At 38.7% G+C, this 21,362-nt stretch overlaps 1 protein-coding gene across 1 annotated transcript in view; it reads right to left on the reverse strand.

Moving 5' to 3' along the window:
• NRG3 (neuregulin 3) overlaps positions 1-21,362 on the reverse strand; it is a 352,731-nt gene that overhangs the window by 21,438 nt on the left and 309,931 nt on the right. Inside the window, exons 5-7 of the mRNA XM_038141232.1 lie at positions 13,256-13,358; positions 8,107-8,233; positions 884-1,011 (exon numbers count right to left, since the gene is read on the reverse strand). Coding sequence (XP_037997160.1) covers positions 884-1,011; positions 8,107-8,233; positions 13,256-13,358 — 358 coding nt within the window. The remainder of the gene's footprint in view (positions 1-883; positions 1,012-8,106; positions 8,234-13,255; positions 13,359-21,362) is intronic.

A 21,362-nucleotide genomic window follows, 5' to 3' on the forward strand; every position in this document is an offset into this window, starting at 1 on the left:
AAATGAGAAAAAAACACATAGCTGGCTGGGAGACTGCACTGAAAATGCAGCAAATACTACAGAAGCCAGATCATAACCTCATGCAATCCCAGACTTTTTTAGAAGTAATTAAAAAAGAAAATACTTTTAATAAACATGTCTTCCACTCCAGATTATCCAGCTGAAAAAAATCCAAACTCATTTTTCTCAGACTTTTCTCTCTCTCTCTGTGCACTGGACCAGATGTTACCACTGTCATTCCACCAACATTATTGCTTGTACCAGACTCCAGTTTGGTTTCTAGTCCTGTAATAAAGCACCTGCAATCTTTCTCATCCAAAAAAAAGTTAGAAGCAGAATTCTAATCTGAATCTCATCCAATGATGGGCGACATTCCTCATTTTTTTCCCACTTGGAAACAACCATCCAAACTGTTTTAAGCCTCATTTTCAAAGGCCACCATGTTTTCATAAATAAGTCATTATTCACTTCATGTATCTTTTGTTTAGGGAAATGCTAAAAAAGGCTGGAAAGTTTGCAACCAAGCCTTTCTACAGCAATGAGTCATTAACTTCATGAACACTGATAAGGAAAGTCCTGTTTTTCATGGTTCCTCCTCCTACAGCTGTTTCACTGGCTGGGCTGTGCCTGCAGCTCGGGAGGTGTCTGTAAATGCTTCCTGCAGGACTGGCACGACCCACAGAGGAAGGCAGTGAGCATCCCCATTACCTTTTATGTCTGCAGCTAAGAAAATGCTTGGACATCTGCTTAATAAGCTGGCTGAGGCTCTGCTGGCACCAGGGCACTCAGCGGCTCACCCAGAGCCAGCACACCATAACCCTGCACGCGGATCAGCAGCTCCACAGCCTCTCCAGGCAGCTCTCACAGACAGATGTTTGCTCACCTGTGGTGCTTGATGGGCTGGGTTCCTCTGTCAGGAGACAAGGCCTCTGGGAATGACTGGGTGCCTGAAAAACTAGACTCCATAACTTTGTGCAGGATGGGCCCCGGGTGCCTATCTGGCTTTGAATACTGCAGCAGAGAGAATAAAATTAATTAATACTCACAAGGCAAAGTACATTGTTGATGCTATTCACTCTGAATTCATATCAGAGCGGGGTAAGAAGTGCTCTAGTGCATTTTTAAATCAAAATTAGGCATTGCAAGTAACACTTTCATTCAGTATTGTTTACACAGCAGAAAGGGCTAGTAACCATTACCCCCATTACGTTCTGCACATCAAAACACTGATATCAGCCTTAGCAGCAAAATTGCAGACTGATCTGCCCACAATGATGGAAACAACGGTCCCTTTGACTAGAAGTCTGGTTTTGTGCCTGTCCACACAGAGACAGATCACAAAACACATATCAGAGGACAGCCAGCAGCTTCTTGGGTCCTGTGGTGATTTCAGTCAAACACCGCATTCATCATCAGCGTGTACAGCTATGAAAACCAAACTGAAACAGCACTTGTGTCATCAGATAAGTAAGAAAAATATTTGAATCCTATCCATAGAGCCTGATATCTTTCTGAACCAGTCTGAAACTTTTGACCTGGGAGTATCTGTGCTAGTAAGAACAGTGTAAACATAATTCTTCTTGTGGCAGGTGTGGGTGTAGGGCAGTCTCTGGGCACAGAGTGAGACACAAAGGTCTGCAAAGCAGACACTAGACATGAAGAAGAACAGATTTGTTCTTCTTGCTTTGTGATTCAACTGCAATTTCCAAAAAAAAAAAAAAAGGTCTCTCAACCACTATGGAGCCATCCATAAAGATGAAGTACAGAAAAGGCTGCATTTGGGCTTGCAAGAAGATTCCATGTTGTTAGTGGTCACTGGGCAGTATCTCAGAGATATGACAGGTTAAGTCACATTTCCACTCAGGTGTGGTGTGAAAAATAGAGCCCTTTTCAGACTTTTTACTTTGCGTTACAAGGACCTGCACTAAAACTAACAGGTCTGTTTTCCTTTTGCTTTTTATTTTTAACTAGACACCTAGACATCCATGCTATCTTTAAAATAAATTCGTATTGTGGCAGTGATTACATCATGACATATTTTAGAAAGAAGATACAAATTAAAATATTAGAAAAAAAATCACAGTGGTTAAAAATGTTTGTTATGGTACAATAGCATAAAAATTCATGGAGAGGATAGTAAGCATTCTTTCAAAAGACTGTTCTTCATAAGTAGTTTTGTCTTCATAGTTTTGTCTAACAAAAGACTAGTAACTCATTAAAACAACAGACTATTCTTTTCTGGCTCTCACTTATTTTTATCTACATTTCTGTAGACTTCAGCAAGATCAAAAAGGAAAGTCATACAGGAATATTCTCTTTTAAAAATAGGTTACATATACTTTTAGTCCAACCAGTCACACTTCTTATGACTAATTTCTATAGATAAAATAACAGCCCTTCAAATTTTTCTCCACTGTTCTTCTCCTTCTTTCTGTTGAGTGAAATACCCATGTTAAACACAAAATCATTGTTTTTCTGCTTCTGAAGGCAAAGCTGTGAGTGGCAATATGCAAAAATGGTGCTGCACGCATGAAGTAAACACACCTGAAATAATAAGAAGAAACACATTCCACTCCCATTACTTTCAGCTACCATGATCTTAGATGTCACTTGTAAATGTTGTAGATAAAATATTCAGACAGAAATATGATTTTTAAGGAACTCACATCGGTGAAGGTTTTAAACTTTAATAGTTATCCTGCCAGCTGCAGAAATGAAACTGGCTTTGATTTCTGACCTGAATAAATCAATTTGAGCTATGTAAAGAATGGCTTGCTAGTGCCAAGAAGCTATTTCTGTCCTCTTTTTGAGTTTGTTCATGGTACAAAACTGAAGGTCTGAATGGCCTATAAGACTGTGAGTATGCAGTAAATCATGAAGAGCAGAGATAAGCTGTGCCTTTTGCTACATCCTTGTTTCAGGTGGATGCGGGCTGGAGCAGTGGTACACAGAGACTTGGCTGATCACAGCTGAGGAACACCAGGACACCAGAAGCTGCTCTGATGCTGATCAGCACACTTTATTGAAGGTCCAGCACCACTCAGGCACAGCCTACAAAGGGTATTTTTTCCCCTTACTGAACATTTTTCCCCTTTTCAGATACACCACTTAATACACAATCATAACATTCCTAACAATGAAAATGTGAATTAGAGTTTAAATTGAGGGTGTGAATATACAGGGAATTCTAACAATGTAACTGAACAGATCTGGATGCACCATGTTATCAATAGATTTTAATATATTTAAACACAGTTGGGTTTATTCTCCTTTAGCTTAACTCCAAGCGCCACACCCATTCTCTAAGATAATTTCTGGAAAAAAAAACCTTCATACTTTTGTGAAGAGCTTACAGCAGCATCAGTTGGTGCCCCAGAAGAACAATTTGGGATCATTCCCCAGCCACTTCCCAGCAGGGCTCATCCTGCTGCTCTCACAGCTCAGTTCCCACTGGGCTGAGCTCCATGGAAGCCTCTGACTGCTGTGAGCTGCTGAATACTCAGCCATGAGGGAGAATAAGCTGTGAAGCCCTTTCAAAGGCCTGTTCCAGTAGGTTGAAAGCATCTCTGAAAGTTTATCTGTATCTGGGTTTTTTAATTAACCTTCTTGGTTAATTATCTGTTCATGTTTGAGCAATTACTGAAAAACACTGAGGCATATGGCTAAATAAATTATAGAATAATGATTGCTTTTAAAAAATTTGCAAATTTTCCATTTTTCATTGTTTCATGGAGAAAATAATCTATTATGTGCAATTACTCAACTCTCTGACAATAAAAATTCCACCCCCTGCTAGTTAATGCTGTGAATTTGTGAAGGCAGCCTGAGCCAGGAGACAAGAAATCAGCCTTTGTCACTGACCTGCTGCATTACTCTGCTCTATGCCTTCAATTCCCTGTTCTGAAATGCAGGTGTCAGGGATAACAAATGCCACTGGAATGCTCCAGAGTAGCTTGGCACTGTTGTCCTGGTGTTTTGTAAACAAAAACACCCATCCCTCCCCAGGATTTACTGAGCTCCTCCCCTCAGTGATTCCCCCAAACCAGTAAAAGGTCCAGAAATTCACATGGCTTTGGAAGAGAGGTGATGTGGGGATCCCATTTCAGAAAGAACTGAGAAGGCAGAGGGGTCAGCTTGAAATGACATTCAGAGAGGAGGAAAATTTCCTCAAGGAGGAAAAGAGCCAGAGATTTATCTGAGGGGGCTGAGCTTGCACAAAAGCTCATCAGGTGGCACATTTAACATCCTTACTGTTCCCCTACGCTCTGTATGTTTTGTTGCAAACATTGCCTCTAGACAGAGGACAGTAAATTCAGGTTTGTCTGTTCTGGCAGTTCTTCCTAAGTAACCATGTGATTCAGAAATGGGAAATTTGCTCTTGGTCTCAGCTGATAAATCAAATGATAATTCACGTAAACCCACAGAGTAATCCTTTAAAAGATTTAAAGTATCTCTTGCTTGACATATATTAATTGCATTTCTATCTCAGTGAATGAGATAGATTCACTGAGATTTTATTTCCTACTACTATGAACAAAAGGCAACAAGATGCAAAAGGAACATTTTTGTCCCTCGTTATAAGAATTTCAGAAACCCGGAGCTAGTGGTTGCAAGCTACTAGAAACAAGTGTAGTGAAAATTGAAACCACACAGTACAGCATAAAAAGCATATTAACCACTTCAGAGGGACAGTGATGGGAAATTAATAGATCCCCTTGGTACCATGGGGAAAGGTATTAAAAACCACGAGGATGAAAAAGGCCACTTTAAAAAGCCATGACAATTCTCAGAATCACTAAAGGAATGTCAAGGTTTCAGCTGACTCTTTTAAAATTTTTTTTTTCATGACATATTTACCAAGTTGTGAGGATTTAAGAAGAAACCCTTGACTATATATGGCTCCTGTAGGAATAAGGAGCCACCCCACCTCCTCCTGCCACCTGCATGCTGTGTGAGGGCACACTGAGCACTTGTCTTTCTAGATGGGGAGAATGACAATTTCCTTCCTTTTGATTATGTGGAGACCTAACTGTTTGCTGCAGCCCTTTAAATATCTCTTGAAAGGAGGATGATCTCTTTGGGATGGGGTACATAATAGTTGGGAAGCCCTAGGTTTTATGCAGTGGGTGAAATTAATCTCCATCTCCTGTGTACCTCAAAGATCCTGGATTAAAAACTGGCACATCTCTTCCTGGCTGAAGAATTATAGCAAGATTACCAGTGCATTAGTCTTCAAATCCAAGAGGCTAGAAACCCTAGCAAGAACCACCTAGCAAGAATTTAAGTGTGTTGCTTGCCAGAATGTTTTGGAAAAGCAGTGGACTTGGAAGAGATTTGGGAAATCCTAAGAGCTGTGTTCAAACAGATATTTATGAATCCTTCTTACAGTACACAGTATTTTTCATCTAATTTGTACTTCTAACAAAACACTGAAATCGCTACTGAGGATAAGACAGGTGAGCACAATTACCAGTGATGAGCAGCTGGACTTCAGAGAGAACACAGCTGTCCTGACAAAATCCACTCCTTTATTTCACTTCTCAGAATCACAATGGAGCAGAGGCAGGGTGTGGAGGAGATGTAATACACTTGAGTATGGGAGGAAAAATTACTTCACTGAGATTGGTCAAGCTCTTTATAGCCACAAACCACTTGAAACCTTGTCTGCTGTACCCCGGGCCTTGGGAAATAAGTTAAACCTCCTTCTGAAGCAACATATTTGGAAAGATAGATGGGCCCTTTACTAAATATAGCAACCTCTCAGTCAAAAGGTCATGGCTCTTTCAGAACAGTCATCAAGAATAAGGAACCTTATGCAACTTTTCTCAGGTCTCCACAAAAGCATTCTCCTCCGCAGAAGAAAGAGCTGTGTGAAAAGCCTGACAGCATCACCAGGTCTATTCAAAAGAGACAAGAGAAAAATCTGAGATAATCTTCTAGGGAAAGACAGAAAGGTGGCAAAAACTCACTTGCTTGTAGGGGGAGCACGTGGAGTGGGAAAAGAAACAACTTCCAGGATTACCGAAACCAAAATGCCATATTGGAGTAGTCTCCAGAAAGTAATTGCCCTCATTTATTTATTTATTAGCTGCTGGAAATGAAGAGAACTAGGATTTCTCCCCAGGCCCATGCAGTGGGGCAGCTGCAGATGGGAATCACATCCAGGCTGCCTGATGCCCTTTCCACCCAGCAGATACACCCGAGGCAGATCTCTGGTCTCTGAGGGGCAGCCACTCAGCCATCCCTACAAAACACCTTTCCAAAGTCCCTTCTCTGCTGCCTCACCAAACCCCTGCCCTTTCCCCCACTCCAATCTGGCAAGTTTTGTAAATATTTCATGAGCTGCCTGCATGCATTCCTGCACTAAAATCTTCCTAACAATAGAAACTGTTATTACACTGTTACACTGCATCCTGCACAAGGTCATTCTGTTTTTCCTGCTTCCTATCTTCCCAAAGGGAGAATGCATTATGGCAAGGAGAAAACAGTTGCTTGCAAACAGCCACAGGGACAAGAAAATGGTGTGTTAATTACCTGGACTCATAATGTCAGGCTGAACAGAAATAAAAAGTGAAAATCAAATTTGATTAAAATAGTAAATATAATGATGGTGTTCAATCTCTATATCCAGAACGTATGAACTGCTATTTCAGCCATTATGGCTATGGTTATGGCAAAAGAAAATGACAAAATATTGCACTGAATTACAGTGAGAAAATGCCAAAGAGCATATTCTTAGTGCTAACCAAGGCTTATTTCATAGGATAGAACAAAAGGATCGTGACTTTACCTTTTGTTGTCATCATTACAACCAACAATACTCCCAACAGCTCTTTTTTTTTTAGGGGCTAGAAATAACATAAGGCTGAATGAACTGAAAGTGAGAGAAAAAATTGCACAAGGTTCCCCAAATTGTGATTATGTCAATTTAGTGGAGCTATCTTCCCTCTTGAAAGAGTATCTTTTTCCTGAATTACAAAGCATATCATGAGCATAGGGACACCGCAATAGTGAGTACAGAACTTTTAGTGAATACAAGCAATCCTCTCATAGCCTCAGTGTCTTATCAGGGAGGCTCTGCTTACTCTAAATTGGTTAAAAGGGATTACATTTATCTCTAAATTAATTGGATGTGAACTAGGAGTTTAGAAGTCTTTGGTTAAGTGGGCATGAGTGCTCACTTTTGCTAAACTCCCACTATTTTGACAGAATCTGGCAAATAAGGTAGTCATTCCTTTAAGCAACACTAGGGTACTTTTTACTTTTTTTTAAAAAATAGTTAATAATTTAGAAAGGTTTTAATACATCTTTTATATTTTCTTAATATATTGCTTACCAGGATCCTTCTTCCAAAGGCTTTGTTCAAAGTAAGACAGCGCTGATTGTGTGTGAGCAGGGGAAAGAGAATGACATGTACTGGAAAATATCTTCCTAAAAAAACACCAGGCTAAATAAATTGGTTGTTTTCAAGTTCCTTATTTCAAACACTCTTTGCATATTTCATGATTGTGAAATTGTAATGACTTTCATATAATTACATTCAGAAAATTATTAAATATATTTCAAATTTAGTTTGAACAGACTAATTTCTTTCTGTAAACTAAAGTACCTTTAAATAAAGACCCAGAAAAATGAGACCATCTGCACGGTCTTCCCTTGGGCATTTGTTTACATGTGTAAATTTAGTTCTGGATTTTGAATTTACTCTGAATTAACTGTGACAAATCTCTGTGTTTTTTCCTGCAGGTTCATAAATTGTTGGAAGGCGTGGCATCACTTAAGTTCAAGGACCCTCACTACACACATAGACATGTATGACCTCGGGTATTGCTGGGAAATATAACAGCAATTTCCACTGCTGAATGCAGAGCTGGGGGGCTCAGCAAAGTCTACCACATGAACAAAATGTACCAGGATCCATTGAAATAACTTTAGAAAAAAATCCCTGCTTTCCATTAAGAGGCCTGATAGAAAACATTATTTATGAAGGAGGTGAGAATTGTGGTTCCCATTGCTCAGATGTTAATAGCAGCATGACGATGTGCTGCCATCAGCACCAGGAACTCAGCCAGGCTATTAAGTGCTGTAGCTGGCAGGATTACTTACATTTTGCAGCTGGACTTGGCTCTGTGCCATACACTCCGACTTTGCCATCATGCTGGAAGCATTTAGGCTGTAGGTTTTCCTATTCTGCGTTTCTTTCAGCTGTTCGTGAATCTGCTTGGTTTGTTTCCTGCAGAGAGAAATAAAATCCCAGTAAGAAAGAGCTTGCTTGGTCTTCTGCTATAGCCATGATACTTTTATAGCCACAGCTCCCTTTGTTCAAAACTTCACCGTGCTAGATGAGCCAGCTGAGCTAATTCACTGATGTCTCATATTCCAATGCAGCCGTTGTTCCCTGGCAAGGCTAAACAAAGGGGAAAAAAAAATCCCTTCTCTTGTGTTTAAAATACCTTCTATTCTCAGATTACTATAATAGTATGCTCGTTGTGCTAGTGCAGAGTTTTGTAAGATCATCTATTCCACATTTAACAATTGCTTACAAGTCAGTCTGAAAAAAAAAAGGCATCTTTTCCTCTGATTTGGAAGAAACGTTTTGGCAAATAAAACAGGCATTGGCCCCTGCTGGCTATAAAAAATTGGTGAAGAATCAAAGATTTCTGCTGGCTGATTAGACTTGACCTATAACACATCTTGTATTGAACAGCTTCTGCTTATATACTTAAACCTGGAAAAAACATGGCCTCTGAGGCCATGTTTTTGAGTTATTATACTATAATCCACCCTGTCAGAGCTAGGAATACCACTGGATAAATCCCTTGCATTATTCAGGAGATAACTATACTGTTAACAAAGACTTTCTGTTTCTGCCACACTATATTGAGTGGAAGTGACAAACAGTTTTTAAGTTCTGTACATGACAGAGGATATGAGACAGCAAACTTTAAATATTACTTTTATCTTCTGCAAAAAAGTTATCTCAGCTGGGAAAAAAAAACTGTTAGCAAAATACATTTAAGCTCTTTTATCAGTTTCCTTTTTTTTTTGTGATAAGCTACATTGTCTGGGACTATCAGCTTTAAACAATGATGAGGAAAAACTTCACAATACCATTTTAATTCTTTCCTTCCCTGCTTTCTTTCTCTCCCCAGAAGATGCATCTCCAGCAGTGAACCTACAATGGCCTTGGAAACAGCCCAGTAATGTCAAGGACTCACCAGTAGCAGCATTTCATTATACCACCAGCAGGCTTTGGACAGCAACTGGTGCTGAGCCAAATTTCCAAAAGAAGTGATTTCTGACAAGTATTTATAAGAGACAAAGAAAATACAGCCTTTCTATACTGAAATTTAAATTTTAGCAAAGCAGCTTCAGCAGCATTTTGAAACATTTCTGGTTATTTGATTTTGGAAAGCTTTATGACATCATTAAGCTTGATAGGATCGTGTGTCAGACCGTGAATTTGACACTGAATGAAGTATAAAATTAATTTTAATTTCTTATTTGCAGTGGAATCCCTGTCTACTGCTGCAAGGTATAAGAAAGCAGAGGAAAAGGACTTACTTATGTGTTCAATGGAGGGGCCTGTGAGAGAGGACAAGTTCCCTCAAAATGAGAATAAGTGGTGAGAAGCATCACAGTTCCAATATTCAATCTTAATAACATAGTTTTAATATTTCTTAAGTCCCTTAGTTTTGGTTCAGTATGACACAATGCAATCATTTGCTTAAATTCAATATACTGTAAGTACTTGATTATAAGTATTTGTTACAGCTTGTTTCCTGAGTACAGGTCATAAGCCACAACAAATCCAGGGCTCTAAGCACCTCTTAGGCTTTCTACTTGCATCCTATTTTGAAGCATATGGAAAAGAATGAATTTATATTTTAAGCATGTTACAAACATGAGTGGCATGTTTTGAGTATTGCCAGGAGCTCATAATTAGTAAAATCTATGAATAGAGGTAGGTGAGGAAATAATTTCTCAAAATAATTTCACAAAAACCTTCAAGATTTTCTTTAGCCAAAACTGGTAGAATTAATATTGGAATAATCTGAATAGATATATAATCTGAACGAATATAGTGTCAAATTAAATTAGTCAGTTGAATCTGAAACATCTCTTTTAAAAACGTTTTTAATATCCACTAATTTTTGCATCCTGTGAAACTGAACAATTTCATTTGTAAAATGTCTAAATGAGCTCTTCAGCTTCTCATAAAATTCCAGGGGATTCATAGAAGCAACTTTAGCGTTTTTATGAGCAACTGTTTTCTGACCAGCTAAATTACAAACAGTGAGGAAATTAACACATCTATTCCTATGTCCTACTGGAAAACCAGCCTCTTGCTTGGTCTCCAGAATGGTTATGGAATCTTCAGGAATTCTTTGCATACTTTATTTAAGTCTCATGACTTTATAACTTTAATCATAGTGAAACATGATCACAGCATCAGATTTTGGGAACCTCTCATATACATACAAAATGATAATTTAATCAGGAAAATAACAAAACAAGTTTTGGAGTTATTTATAAAAATAAATAGAGTTGTTTCTATACTTATAAACACATGTAAATAAACTGCAAAAATTCAGCCTCACTACTGCAGTCTTTAACATTACAATTGAAATTCCCGAAGGTAATTTGCTGAGAAAAACAATCCAATCATTAATTTCCTTTTATGATCATGCAACCTAACATTAATATCAGGTTTATGCATATTCATTTGGCCAAACTATAGGATGCACAGCTATAAAACTAGAAACTATTAATAATTCAAAGTTACTTGCTGATTAATAAATTTATTTTATAAGTTTTGTTTTCAAAACAAATGGGCCTTATGTGTTCTACTTTAGAGTTATTTGGCAATGAAGTGTTCTTACTTCAGCAAGAAATAAAGTCACTAGTCATTTGTAAAAGTCTAAACTGTAAAGGGCAGCCCATTACTGTACTCTTCATCTGTTGCTAACACTTCCAGCACTTTCCTGATTAACCTAAAAGGAATAATTGGAAGGGCACAGAGTTTAATTATAGTCCTAAACTTTCTCAGATTGAATCTATTTTAAAAAAGGACTTTTAATTCAATGGCATACAGGGCAGTGCCTATTTCTAGCAGCTGGTATTATAGAATTGTTGGACTAAGTAAGTCAGGATCTTCATGGAAACTTTCCTCTCAATGGATGCACTATTCAAGAGTTTCTATATCTGTTACCAATATTCTAAATTTTTTGTACGTCAAATGAAACCCCATGATTACCCCCATGCAGGAGGAATGCTTTGATAATTCTTAAGCACAGTCAGGGTCCATATGCCTGAAAAAGAAGCTCCCAAAAACCTGCTGACTCAAAGCTAACATATGCTAAGTGTTGAGGCACTTCGAATTTGTTGGGTTTTGCATCCTGAAGACACTGGCCAATGTTACATTTACAATTTTACCTGGGCTCCATGAGACCCAGTCTAGACACTTCTATTTCCTCTTTGGACAGCACCAGATGGAGCCACAGCCAGGGTGGTAGGGACTGATCAGTCTCCCTTGTACACTGTCTGAGGCCTCCTGACCGAACCAGAGGTGCTCATTTTCTCATAACTCTCTAAACTTCAGTTCCCAGAGTCTGGCACCAGCCCACTTCAGCTCTTCTCAGTAACTCTCCTATTTGTAATGCAGACAAAGCCCCAGATCCAACAGCCCCACACAGCCTCCAAAAGTTATGATGCACTATTGTCCTGTAAGCTCCTCTTTCAAGCATTATTTCCACTCATTATTTTCAGGCTTAGCTCTCCTCACCATCTCATCAAAGCCAGGGTGTTTTGCAGGCTATTCCAACCCAGCTCTCACCACTCCCTACAGCAGTGCAGGACCAGGAGGGGCACTGTGAGTAACAGAGGGGCTTATTCTCAGTCTGCTCAGTCACTGACTGCATGTTCCTCCTACTGACAATCCCATCCTGCCTTTCTGAAACTTTCCTCATCAGCAAAACCCTCAAGCCTTTCCAGGGAGATTCTCACTCACTCGTTCTTCTAAGATCTGCAGATCTGAAATGCATGATGACATTCCTAATGGCAGGGCCAAAGCGGCTGTCTCTGCTCACATTTACACTGCAACAAAGGGGTTTGCAGGCAGGCACTGTCCTGCCAGTCTGTCCTTCCCAGCTAGCATCACTGTCACTCTGCATGTCCACACAACAGTTAAACAAAATCCCTCAAGATATCAGAATAATTTAGAAAAAAACTTGAACTGACTCAAGTCTTCACTCATGGCCTACCCCTGAAGTTTGAGGGGAAGAAAAGGGGGTAAAAAAGACCTGGTGAGTTTTTTTTGTCCCTCCGGATAGAAAAGTCAATTTAAATTTTTTTCTATAAAACCCAATGCTCATTAGATTTTCTAGACATTAAAATAAATTCTAGAAAGGGGGATTCAGATAAACATCCATACTTTTAAATAGTGCCAACCTTCACATTTTTGATGCTCAGCCACCCTGGCTAGCCTCAAGCAGGTACTTTTTTGTATTGATTTGTGTTTTCTCATTAACTCCAGCTGGAACAGGAGTGAAGGATGACCACCATACAGAACATATTTATTCATACAGGGGCACTGACAAGCATGTCATGTAACTGCTATGAGGTTTTTGCAACTCAGATTGCACACATAACAATAAATATTACAAAATAATATTCAGTTGGGAAGATAAAAGAATAGAGTGGACAGTATTTCACTTGAAACTAGTTTAGTCCAGATGATTTCACTATTTGAATATGTCACAGTGCTTCTGTTTACAGACACTCATATGCATCTTCATCAACAGGCTGCTGTTGATGAACCTAACTACAGGTTACAGAGATCTGCAGAGGACTTGTTTCTACATTTCTAACTTTACTTTTGCTCTCAGCATACAGAAATGGACATTCAGGGACATGAAATGAAGTGCAAAAAGCAGATGGTATGTTTAAACTATCATTTTCAGAAGAGCAAAGTCATTATTGCAGTGATGGTAAATGACACAAAATTCTGACCGTAAAAAAAAAAAAAAAAAAGAAGTGGATGTGGCACATTTTATTCTTCTGTGATATCAGAAAATAGAAAGAACACATATTGCTCCTGTTTGTGTTTTGGGAAGGACTTAGTGCAGCCATGGGGAACTGCTGTAGCCAGACCAGAGATAACAGCAACTTCAAAAGGAAGGGAGAAGCTGGAGAACTCTCAGGCTGTAAGAAGGACAGCAGCTAAACCCCAGACACGGCAGAGGAAGGCTCTTACTTTGTTTTGAAGTAGAAGGCTGCACACAGCATGCCCACCACGACGATGCCGAAGACGATGCAGGCGATGGACAGCACCTGGCGCTGGTACACCTCCTCGCTCTCTGTGGACAGCAAAGGGCACCGTTAGGGAAGCACACAACACAGCACCTGCCAAAGGGGAGCTGCAGCAGCACCTCGTGGTTCCACTAATAATGGACAGATCCTTGGGGGTCTGGGCTGGATAATTCCTCCACAGAACGGGTGCTTCTCTGAACCCCTCCTCTAGTAAGGCTCATGCAGCTGTGGCCTCCTCAGAAGTTTTAGAAAATGGCCCCAGAACACTCTGAGAGATATGTAATAATGACAATCAGGACAGTTTCATCTTTTCTCTGTCCGACATGCTGTATTTCAGCTTTTCTTAACAGAGATTTTACCATCAATAGGATAAAGAGCCCTACCACCATGGAGTTTTTCTGGCTTAAGGAAAGAACAATCAGAGCTCTTCTGATGTCCCACAAGAGTCAGAGTTCTCCTTTAGCTACCCCAAAAATATAAGTGGTTTTTTTTTATTTGAGTGGTGATTACAATGCCCTACTCCCATGTCCTGAAGCTTATGCAAAACATGCCAGAGTAAAAAATCAACTCAATGAACTTGTATGGAACCCAATGACTATTTTGATATGAAGCACCAGATATTGATGTGATAGCTGTTGATTTTTTAAAAAAAACAGTTTTTTTCTTTATAAATCTTATAATATTCTAAATAACCTTAAACCAGAAACAGAATGAAAGTAAAAAAAAAAAAAAAAGAAAAAAGAAAAAAGCTAAGGAAATAAGAGAAGACCCTCATTCATGACAGCAGACAGAAGCTGATAAGCAACTGGAGATTCACACATTCAATTCAACAGCTCCTTAAGCCTCATATTTTATGTTTATTCTTCCAACCACCTTCCTAGTTCAAACTGTGAACATGCCAAACAGATTGCTGTTTTTAAAGATCAGTTTCTCCAAACATGCAATGTACAAACCAGTATTTTCATCCACAAATTCCAGGTGGAAAGCCAACACGTGGGATTATCAGAGCACAGTACAAGCCCTGTGTGCTGACAAACCCACATTTCCTTCCTAGGTTGGAGCTCCTCAGTGCAGGCACCCCCATCGATGTGAACACCAGGCACACATGTCAAGTAGGTGGCAGTAGCTCCAAGTTTGTAACTCTCAGGTTCATAACAAATATTGTATGAAAACACCAAAGTAATTCTAGGCAAATCACTAAAGACTATGTGCAGTACCCTAATCAGTACTAATTAATAATTTTTCAAGAATGAATATCATAGTGTTGTTACTAAACATTTGGAATCTTAAACACAAGCATCTGTCTCTTGTAAGACCCAGTTATTATTTTGTAAGCTATTAAAAAGAAAATTACAGTATCAAATCTTGATTTTTTAAATTACTTATAGGCTTTCTCTCCCAAACAAAACCACAGTGATCTAAGATACAAAACATCCTCTGCTTCTGCTGACATTCCCCATCATTTAAATTTGAAATTCTAAAAATTGTTCTTCTAAAACACTATCTTAAAAATAAAAACAAGCAAATAGATTTTTCACTGTCTAAAATATGACTGGAGAAATTGTAATTCAAAAGGAAATTCTGTTTGCATTGCACTAAATGGGATTCCAGTACAGCTTTGGGCCTATTCCTCACTGGGAGGTACAAAATCTGGATCTAAACAGTAAATCCTTACTGGCACTGAACTAAATGTTTGGGGTCTAATGTCTTTTGTTTTATTTATTTGTTTGCTGTTAAAAGCAATTGTGCACAGTTACCCAGCTTCCATTTCCACAGTAATACACACATCTAACAAATTTGAATTCTTACATTGATATAATCACACTGAAACTCTTTAAAAAATTCTTCATTTCAGCAATTGTTAACCTGTTCTGCCTGAATAATGATGTCAACAGCTACTGCCTAAGCCCCAACTAAACCATACATAGTTATGAACTGCAGTTTCACTCAAACATTCCATATAAATACCAATTAAAAAATCTGTTTATGAAAATAAACTGATTTAAGTAATGTGTGCACTAGGCTGAATTTTGATTTTCTTTCAACAGAAGTCCTCATTAAATACTTTATTTTGTTCTCTTGCTAGTTCTTTTTGAGAAATTGGGAGTTTAATACAGCTATGCTCTTTTGTCAGTCCTGAATAGCGATCACTGCTTGTTAAAGATGCTTTCGAATAAGCCTTACCAAGATAAAAGCAATTCAGAGACCAGACAATATTATCTTGCTAAAACAACTATGTGAAGATTTGAGACTTTTGTGCAGTCAGATTAATCCCTGTCACCAGCTTTCAACACATGTTGATCAATATTTTCTTTCCTTTTTGTTTACTTTGTACAGTGCGTATTTGAAAAAGTACTTAATGATTACCCGTACTCCATTTCTCTAGACACTTTTGTTCATTTTTTACATCCTCTAAATATTTATTTATATATTGGATTCCACCATTTTTTGTCTCGAACATCTTTAAATATAATCAGTTTGTTTTTTTTTCCATTCTCTAATCTTCTGCATTCATTTTATTTAAAATTCGCTTTCTTACTAACAGCAATGCAACCTGTCCTTCTCTGCAAACTATGAAGGTCTCCTCATGGCTGCCTTAATCTAACCTCACTATTGTGCCAAGCACAGGTAGCACAGCTGAGATCCTCTCCAGACAAGGAGCATCGAAAATGGCTTGAATCTGGAGATGGCTGTAGCCAAGCACTGCAAAGCACTTGGGCCCTCACAGAACAGAAACCTGGAGAAATTCAAAGCGTAGAGAAGAGAAGAACAAATTCCTTCTCCTTCACACAAGGATTTATATCAGCTGGTGCACGTATGTATTTACAGACTGAAACTAACTTCCCAAGGTAAACTGAAGTGTGACTGAAATAATAAGTCTCTCTTTATTCACATATATTCAAATATTCCTTGTGAAGTACATCACCTCAATTACAGTCTATTGAAATAAATACTCTCGGGAGAGGATTCCTCATTTAATGAGCAGCCAAGAAAATTTTTCTGCTAAAAAACCAAAATATTTGCCATGGATATTCCTGGATAATCCACTGGAGGATTAAGACTACAGAATGTGAATTTCACCAAGCATTCAAATTACAAAAAATACACAACCTCTACTGAGAGAAATACGACCACAGTGCTGAGAAGTAATGTAGTAAACTGTTTAGATGCAGACTCTTTGTTTAATAAAAATTATGGAAAGAAAGGTCTTCTCAGAACATAAAGACAAGACAAACTCACACAGAACATGGTGCCTGTTGCAAGGCTGAACTGCCAAAGAAATGTCCCCATGCACTGTGTGCCCTGTTACACGTGGAGCCCATTCTCAATTATGCTATTGATTGTTTCTTATTTTCCAACCTGCTACAAAGTTTTCTAAGCTTATCGCACTCGTTTCCTGCTATTATTGGTGACCCATTGCTCACAGCACAGTTAAATTTCACATACATTATGAAAAAAAGTACATGTTATATTCCAGGTACTGGGGGTTTGGGTTTTTTAATTCTCTTGCTCTTTAAAATTTACAGTCTGTACCCTGTTTGCTTTATGGATGTGGAAAGACCCACTGAAGCATACATGTAGGTCTTTAGAGGATTAAAAAGTGTGGGGTGGACACATTTTTCTCATGATGATTATTTCTAAAGGATATGGTAGTTTTTTTTTTATTGTACATAAGCTGAAACTGGTCTCTTCTTTTTGAATTTATTATAAAAGGAAGAATGCTGGTACAAGGTTCTTGAGTATGATTATAACCACATTACAGAGGGAAAAAAACATAGTTAATTAAAACAGATTATGTTAGGCTTTGTCAGCACCTAAATCCACAATATCATTACCAGCCATAATCACTGGATCCTCTGGTTCTATTGTGTGTTTTGAGTTGAAATATCTTTGAAAGGGATTTCAAATATGAAGAACAGCATTGTGCATGTGGCCTATACAAAACAATAACAAAACAAAAATAGTAACTTTCCCCCTTGTGCTTATTTCAGTGGTTTTTGAATAAAATCTCAATATGGTCACAAGCATCACAGAGAATAATTACTGACTATTCAAACCAAGCCAACTGAGAAATTACAACATTTACCATACAAATGCATTACTTAACCTTTGCTCTGTGAAGAAACACCCCCCCCGTGAAAATGAATAAAGGTGCAGATTAATTTTTATGCTGAAATTTTTACTCCCAGCCCAAAAAGCACAAACTCTCACCTTCCTCACTCCCTCCTCCTAAAAGAACCCACTCTGCATTACTGCAAGTAACAACATGCTATAAACAAATAGGGGAAACCTTTATCTTGTCATTGGTACACATGAAACCCAATAGCTTTCCATGGGCACAGAGCCAGCTTTTCCTCAATAGATTACAAGGCAGCATATGCAGGCAGGGCTTTGGGGTGTTTTTTTTTTTGGCCCCATGTAAAAACTGAGCCATGCAGAGGCAGCGAATTGGGCGCTGTGATCTCTGCTGTGACCTCACTGCCACACTTTTTGCATTTCCCTCCATGCCCTGCCCATGCCTTCCCTGCCACACCTCAATTCCAGATGGTATAGGAATATCCTGCAGAACCAGAACCTCACTTCTGAAGTGAACCTCAAAAGTATAATTTGGCTCTTAAACTCTCTTTGGTGTCCAGCAGCCTCAAGGTGTCACAGACAACAATGGAGGAGAACTACATGGAAACCTCATCCACAATATCAAGATTTTCAATAAAATAGAGATTCCCATAAGATGAAAGAGAGTTGTTGAAGCATGTTTCTCAATATAGGTAGATTTATGTGTGAGAAGTACTGAACTATATACAGCATTCTAAATTTAATTCATGAAGAGAATAAAAAAAGCCTGCATGTTCCACAAAATCTGTGATTGCCTCAGCATCAGACATTCCACTCTCCCAAGAGTTTTCTCTGTTCTTGCACTTGCAAAAACCTACTGCACAGATTCTCTGCCATATGCTGTGGCTTGTGCTAAGGCAGAGCGAAACGGCTGAGATGCTACAAGGCACAGTTCACACATTTCTTCTTTGACCTTGAGTAAGTCAAGACCCTTGTTTTCTCTGTAACCACAAGGACATTGCCTCTACCATTGCAGAGATTAACATAAAAAAATGTAATATAAACATTTCAACCTCTAAAGAAGTCTTTGCAAATACATGAAATAGATAAACTCACTCCAGACAACTCTGTTTCAACGTCTTTAAGGGCATAAAATATCATGGTTTTTTTCAAAGTCTCAGCTACTTTTTTAAAAGACACGGAGTTTTCTTCCTCAAGACTTTTGTCTGTCTGGGTAGAATTTCCCTGTTAAAAGGGATTCAAGACACTTAGGTCCCCAAACCAGAAGCAGAAGTTTTTTATCTGCTATCGTTTACAGAGAGGACAGAGTCAAGGTTAATTGCACAGATTCCCATCTCAGACTGGAAACAAAGCAAGCTGACTTCTGCTGGCAGAAGTTCATAAAACATTTCACAGTTTTCACAGTGATTCTTTCTTGGGAAGAACTGTTTGATAATTCTGATTGTAACAAAGACAAACAAAATCATTTTCTTCTACTAGTGGAACATCCACAGCACAAGGATTTTAATGAATGCAAAGGGAAATAGATGCAGCCCATTATATATTACAACTGCATGATATTTACATTGTTTGACTATTGGCATTTAACACTGGTGAGATCATTTCCTGCATACACAGAAGACAGAAAAGGAAAGAAAGACTGTTCAACATGTCTGACTGACCTATTTTGGGTACTTGATTCTACAGCATTAATGCTCACTGGCACTGGTTTTGCATGAGACTAGAAATGAAGCAATGCATTAGGTGTAATCCCTCATCGTGGAAAGGGATGCAAAGGTATGTGCTGTTAACTCTGAGGCTGAGCTCTCCATGTTAGGTTGGTGAGTGAAAGGTGAAATCTTAGTCAAAAAGTAATTATCCTCAAATAAAATGAGGTGAATGCTGAAGAGTTACCTGCAAAAAAACCCCCAAAAAATCAAAAAAACAAATGTATAACCTTACACAGGTCTTGTACTGTCTATGGTAACAGCAGGAGTGAAGGTGCCAATATCCTTAGTAAGTACTACTTGTTATAAAGTGAAAATTTGATTAGCACTTTTAAACAGCAAGATCTTAATTCTGAAGGTAAATTAATTTTAACTTGGGTATCCTAAGAAACTATCTTTTCTGTTTATCTGCAGGGAACTTGGGATTTGTGCCAGCTACCTTCAGAACTCAAATCTAACAAACTCTCAGAGCCATATCTAAGTGCATTCACTGCAAGATATTCATTAAATTTTAGGCTTGAAACAGCCCCATAGGAAGCTAAGGATGAGAGGTAACCTTTTCCTTTCAAGAAAAAATCTTGTTACAAGTTCTTTTGTATTGACAATTTACAAGTAAGACAAACCAATTCTATTACAAACTTTATCTATTTTCCTTTTATTTCCAAGATGGATAAGGTCAGTCACTAACCAAATTCACTCCCCAAATCTCATCAGTTCTCTGTGTGTGAGCACTAATTTTCCTTGCTGAATGATTCAGTTTTAGAATTTATAACAGCAACTCTAAGTTTCTCCAAGACTTTCTACTGTTGCAAAAATACACCCAGTATGCCAACCTGTAATACATTTCTATTATATACTAATAAGAATTAAAATTACATATGAACCTTTCTTTTTTAGCCTATCAATTTTTGATACCATCTGAATATACATGTTTTAACTTGAACTCTCTAAGTATAAGAGAAAGATAAATATGAAGGCCATTCTTCCTCCCTCCCCAAACTTAATTTTCAGTGTGGATATAAGGGAAAAAATTTATCTGGGTAATAAATGCTGACAGCTAAAAATCTATGGTGATATTTTAGACAATGAGCTCACTGAAAAAAACTTACGATAAAAGGGTAAAGCTGTCTAAGATTGTGATCCTCTGGCAGTAATCTTCCTGCCTGATGGCTGCCTGCACTTTTGCTGATGTGTGAAAGGGATAAGAAGCTAAGAAACAGCCCCCTAAGGAGTAGAAGTCCCACAGGAGAGAAACTTGATAGCTGGTGGAGAGAAAAAGCCCCCTAAATGATCTGAAACATTTTATTTCTATTTTACATTAGTCCACTGTTGAGGACATTTCTACTAAATTGCATCAGGGCACTGAAGAAATAGTATCATAGTAATAGGATGTGAAATTATGGGCCAAACAGCCAGACCCGAACAAGATGAACTCTTGCCCTAATCACATGTGAAAGCTTACAGATCTGAGATACAAATCTAAAGATTTGTGCAAGGTCCTCCTGGGCACCGAGGACTGCACATGGCCCTGAATGCTGCAGTACCCCAGCAACTGAGTTGTAGTAGAGAAAAGCAATGAGCAGCTCTTGGCAGAAAAAGCAGAGAAGCAGCAGGCATTTTCAAAGAAACTCTTTCCCTTCCCCTCAAATCACCACATCCTGTCTAAAATGGAGGGGGCTGGCACCCCCTAGAGCACCTCTGTTTTTTTGGCATCTGTGGTTCAGTACAGAAGGGCATGGGCCACAAATGACACTCATCACTAAGCCAAACATACCAGCTCAGTTATAACTCCATGAACCATCAGCATTTAGCCCCAAAAGCAGCCTAGCAGCTACTGGTTTCTGAACACAGAAAGCTCTGCCCTTGCTACCAAAAATGAGAATGAAATAGAGATTGAGGACAGCAAGAGGAATTAGACACCAGTGAAGACGAACAGCCAAACCTTTACAGCACAACGAGGCAGGACAATTTCCCTCCTTATTCTTCCAGGGGGAAGAAACTTTGAAACCCAATATCCCCTCTCTGTGTGTGCTTTGGCTCAAGAGAGAACCCTGACATCAGTGCTGTGTGGGTGCTTCTCCTGGCACGGTGAATGAGGGGAAACAGGGAGAATCCACCCTGGACAGCACCAGCAGCAGTGACCCACGCAGCCACTAGAAAAGGAATGGCAATGGAGTAATACCAAAGAAACTAACTGCAAATGCACACTGAAAGAAAATTCCAGTGGAACAGCAGAAGGGTTTTTAAACCTTTTCAGTGCTCTGCACA

The sequence above is a fragment of the Motacilla alba genome, chromosome 6 (genome assembly GCF_015832195.1).
Source record: "Motacilla alba alba isolate MOTALB_02 chromosome 6, Motacilla_alba_V1.0_pri, whole genome shotgun sequence".
Classification (NCBI taxonomy): domain Eukaryota; kingdom Metazoa; phylum Chordata; class Aves; order Passeriformes; family Motacillidae; genus Motacilla; species Motacilla alba.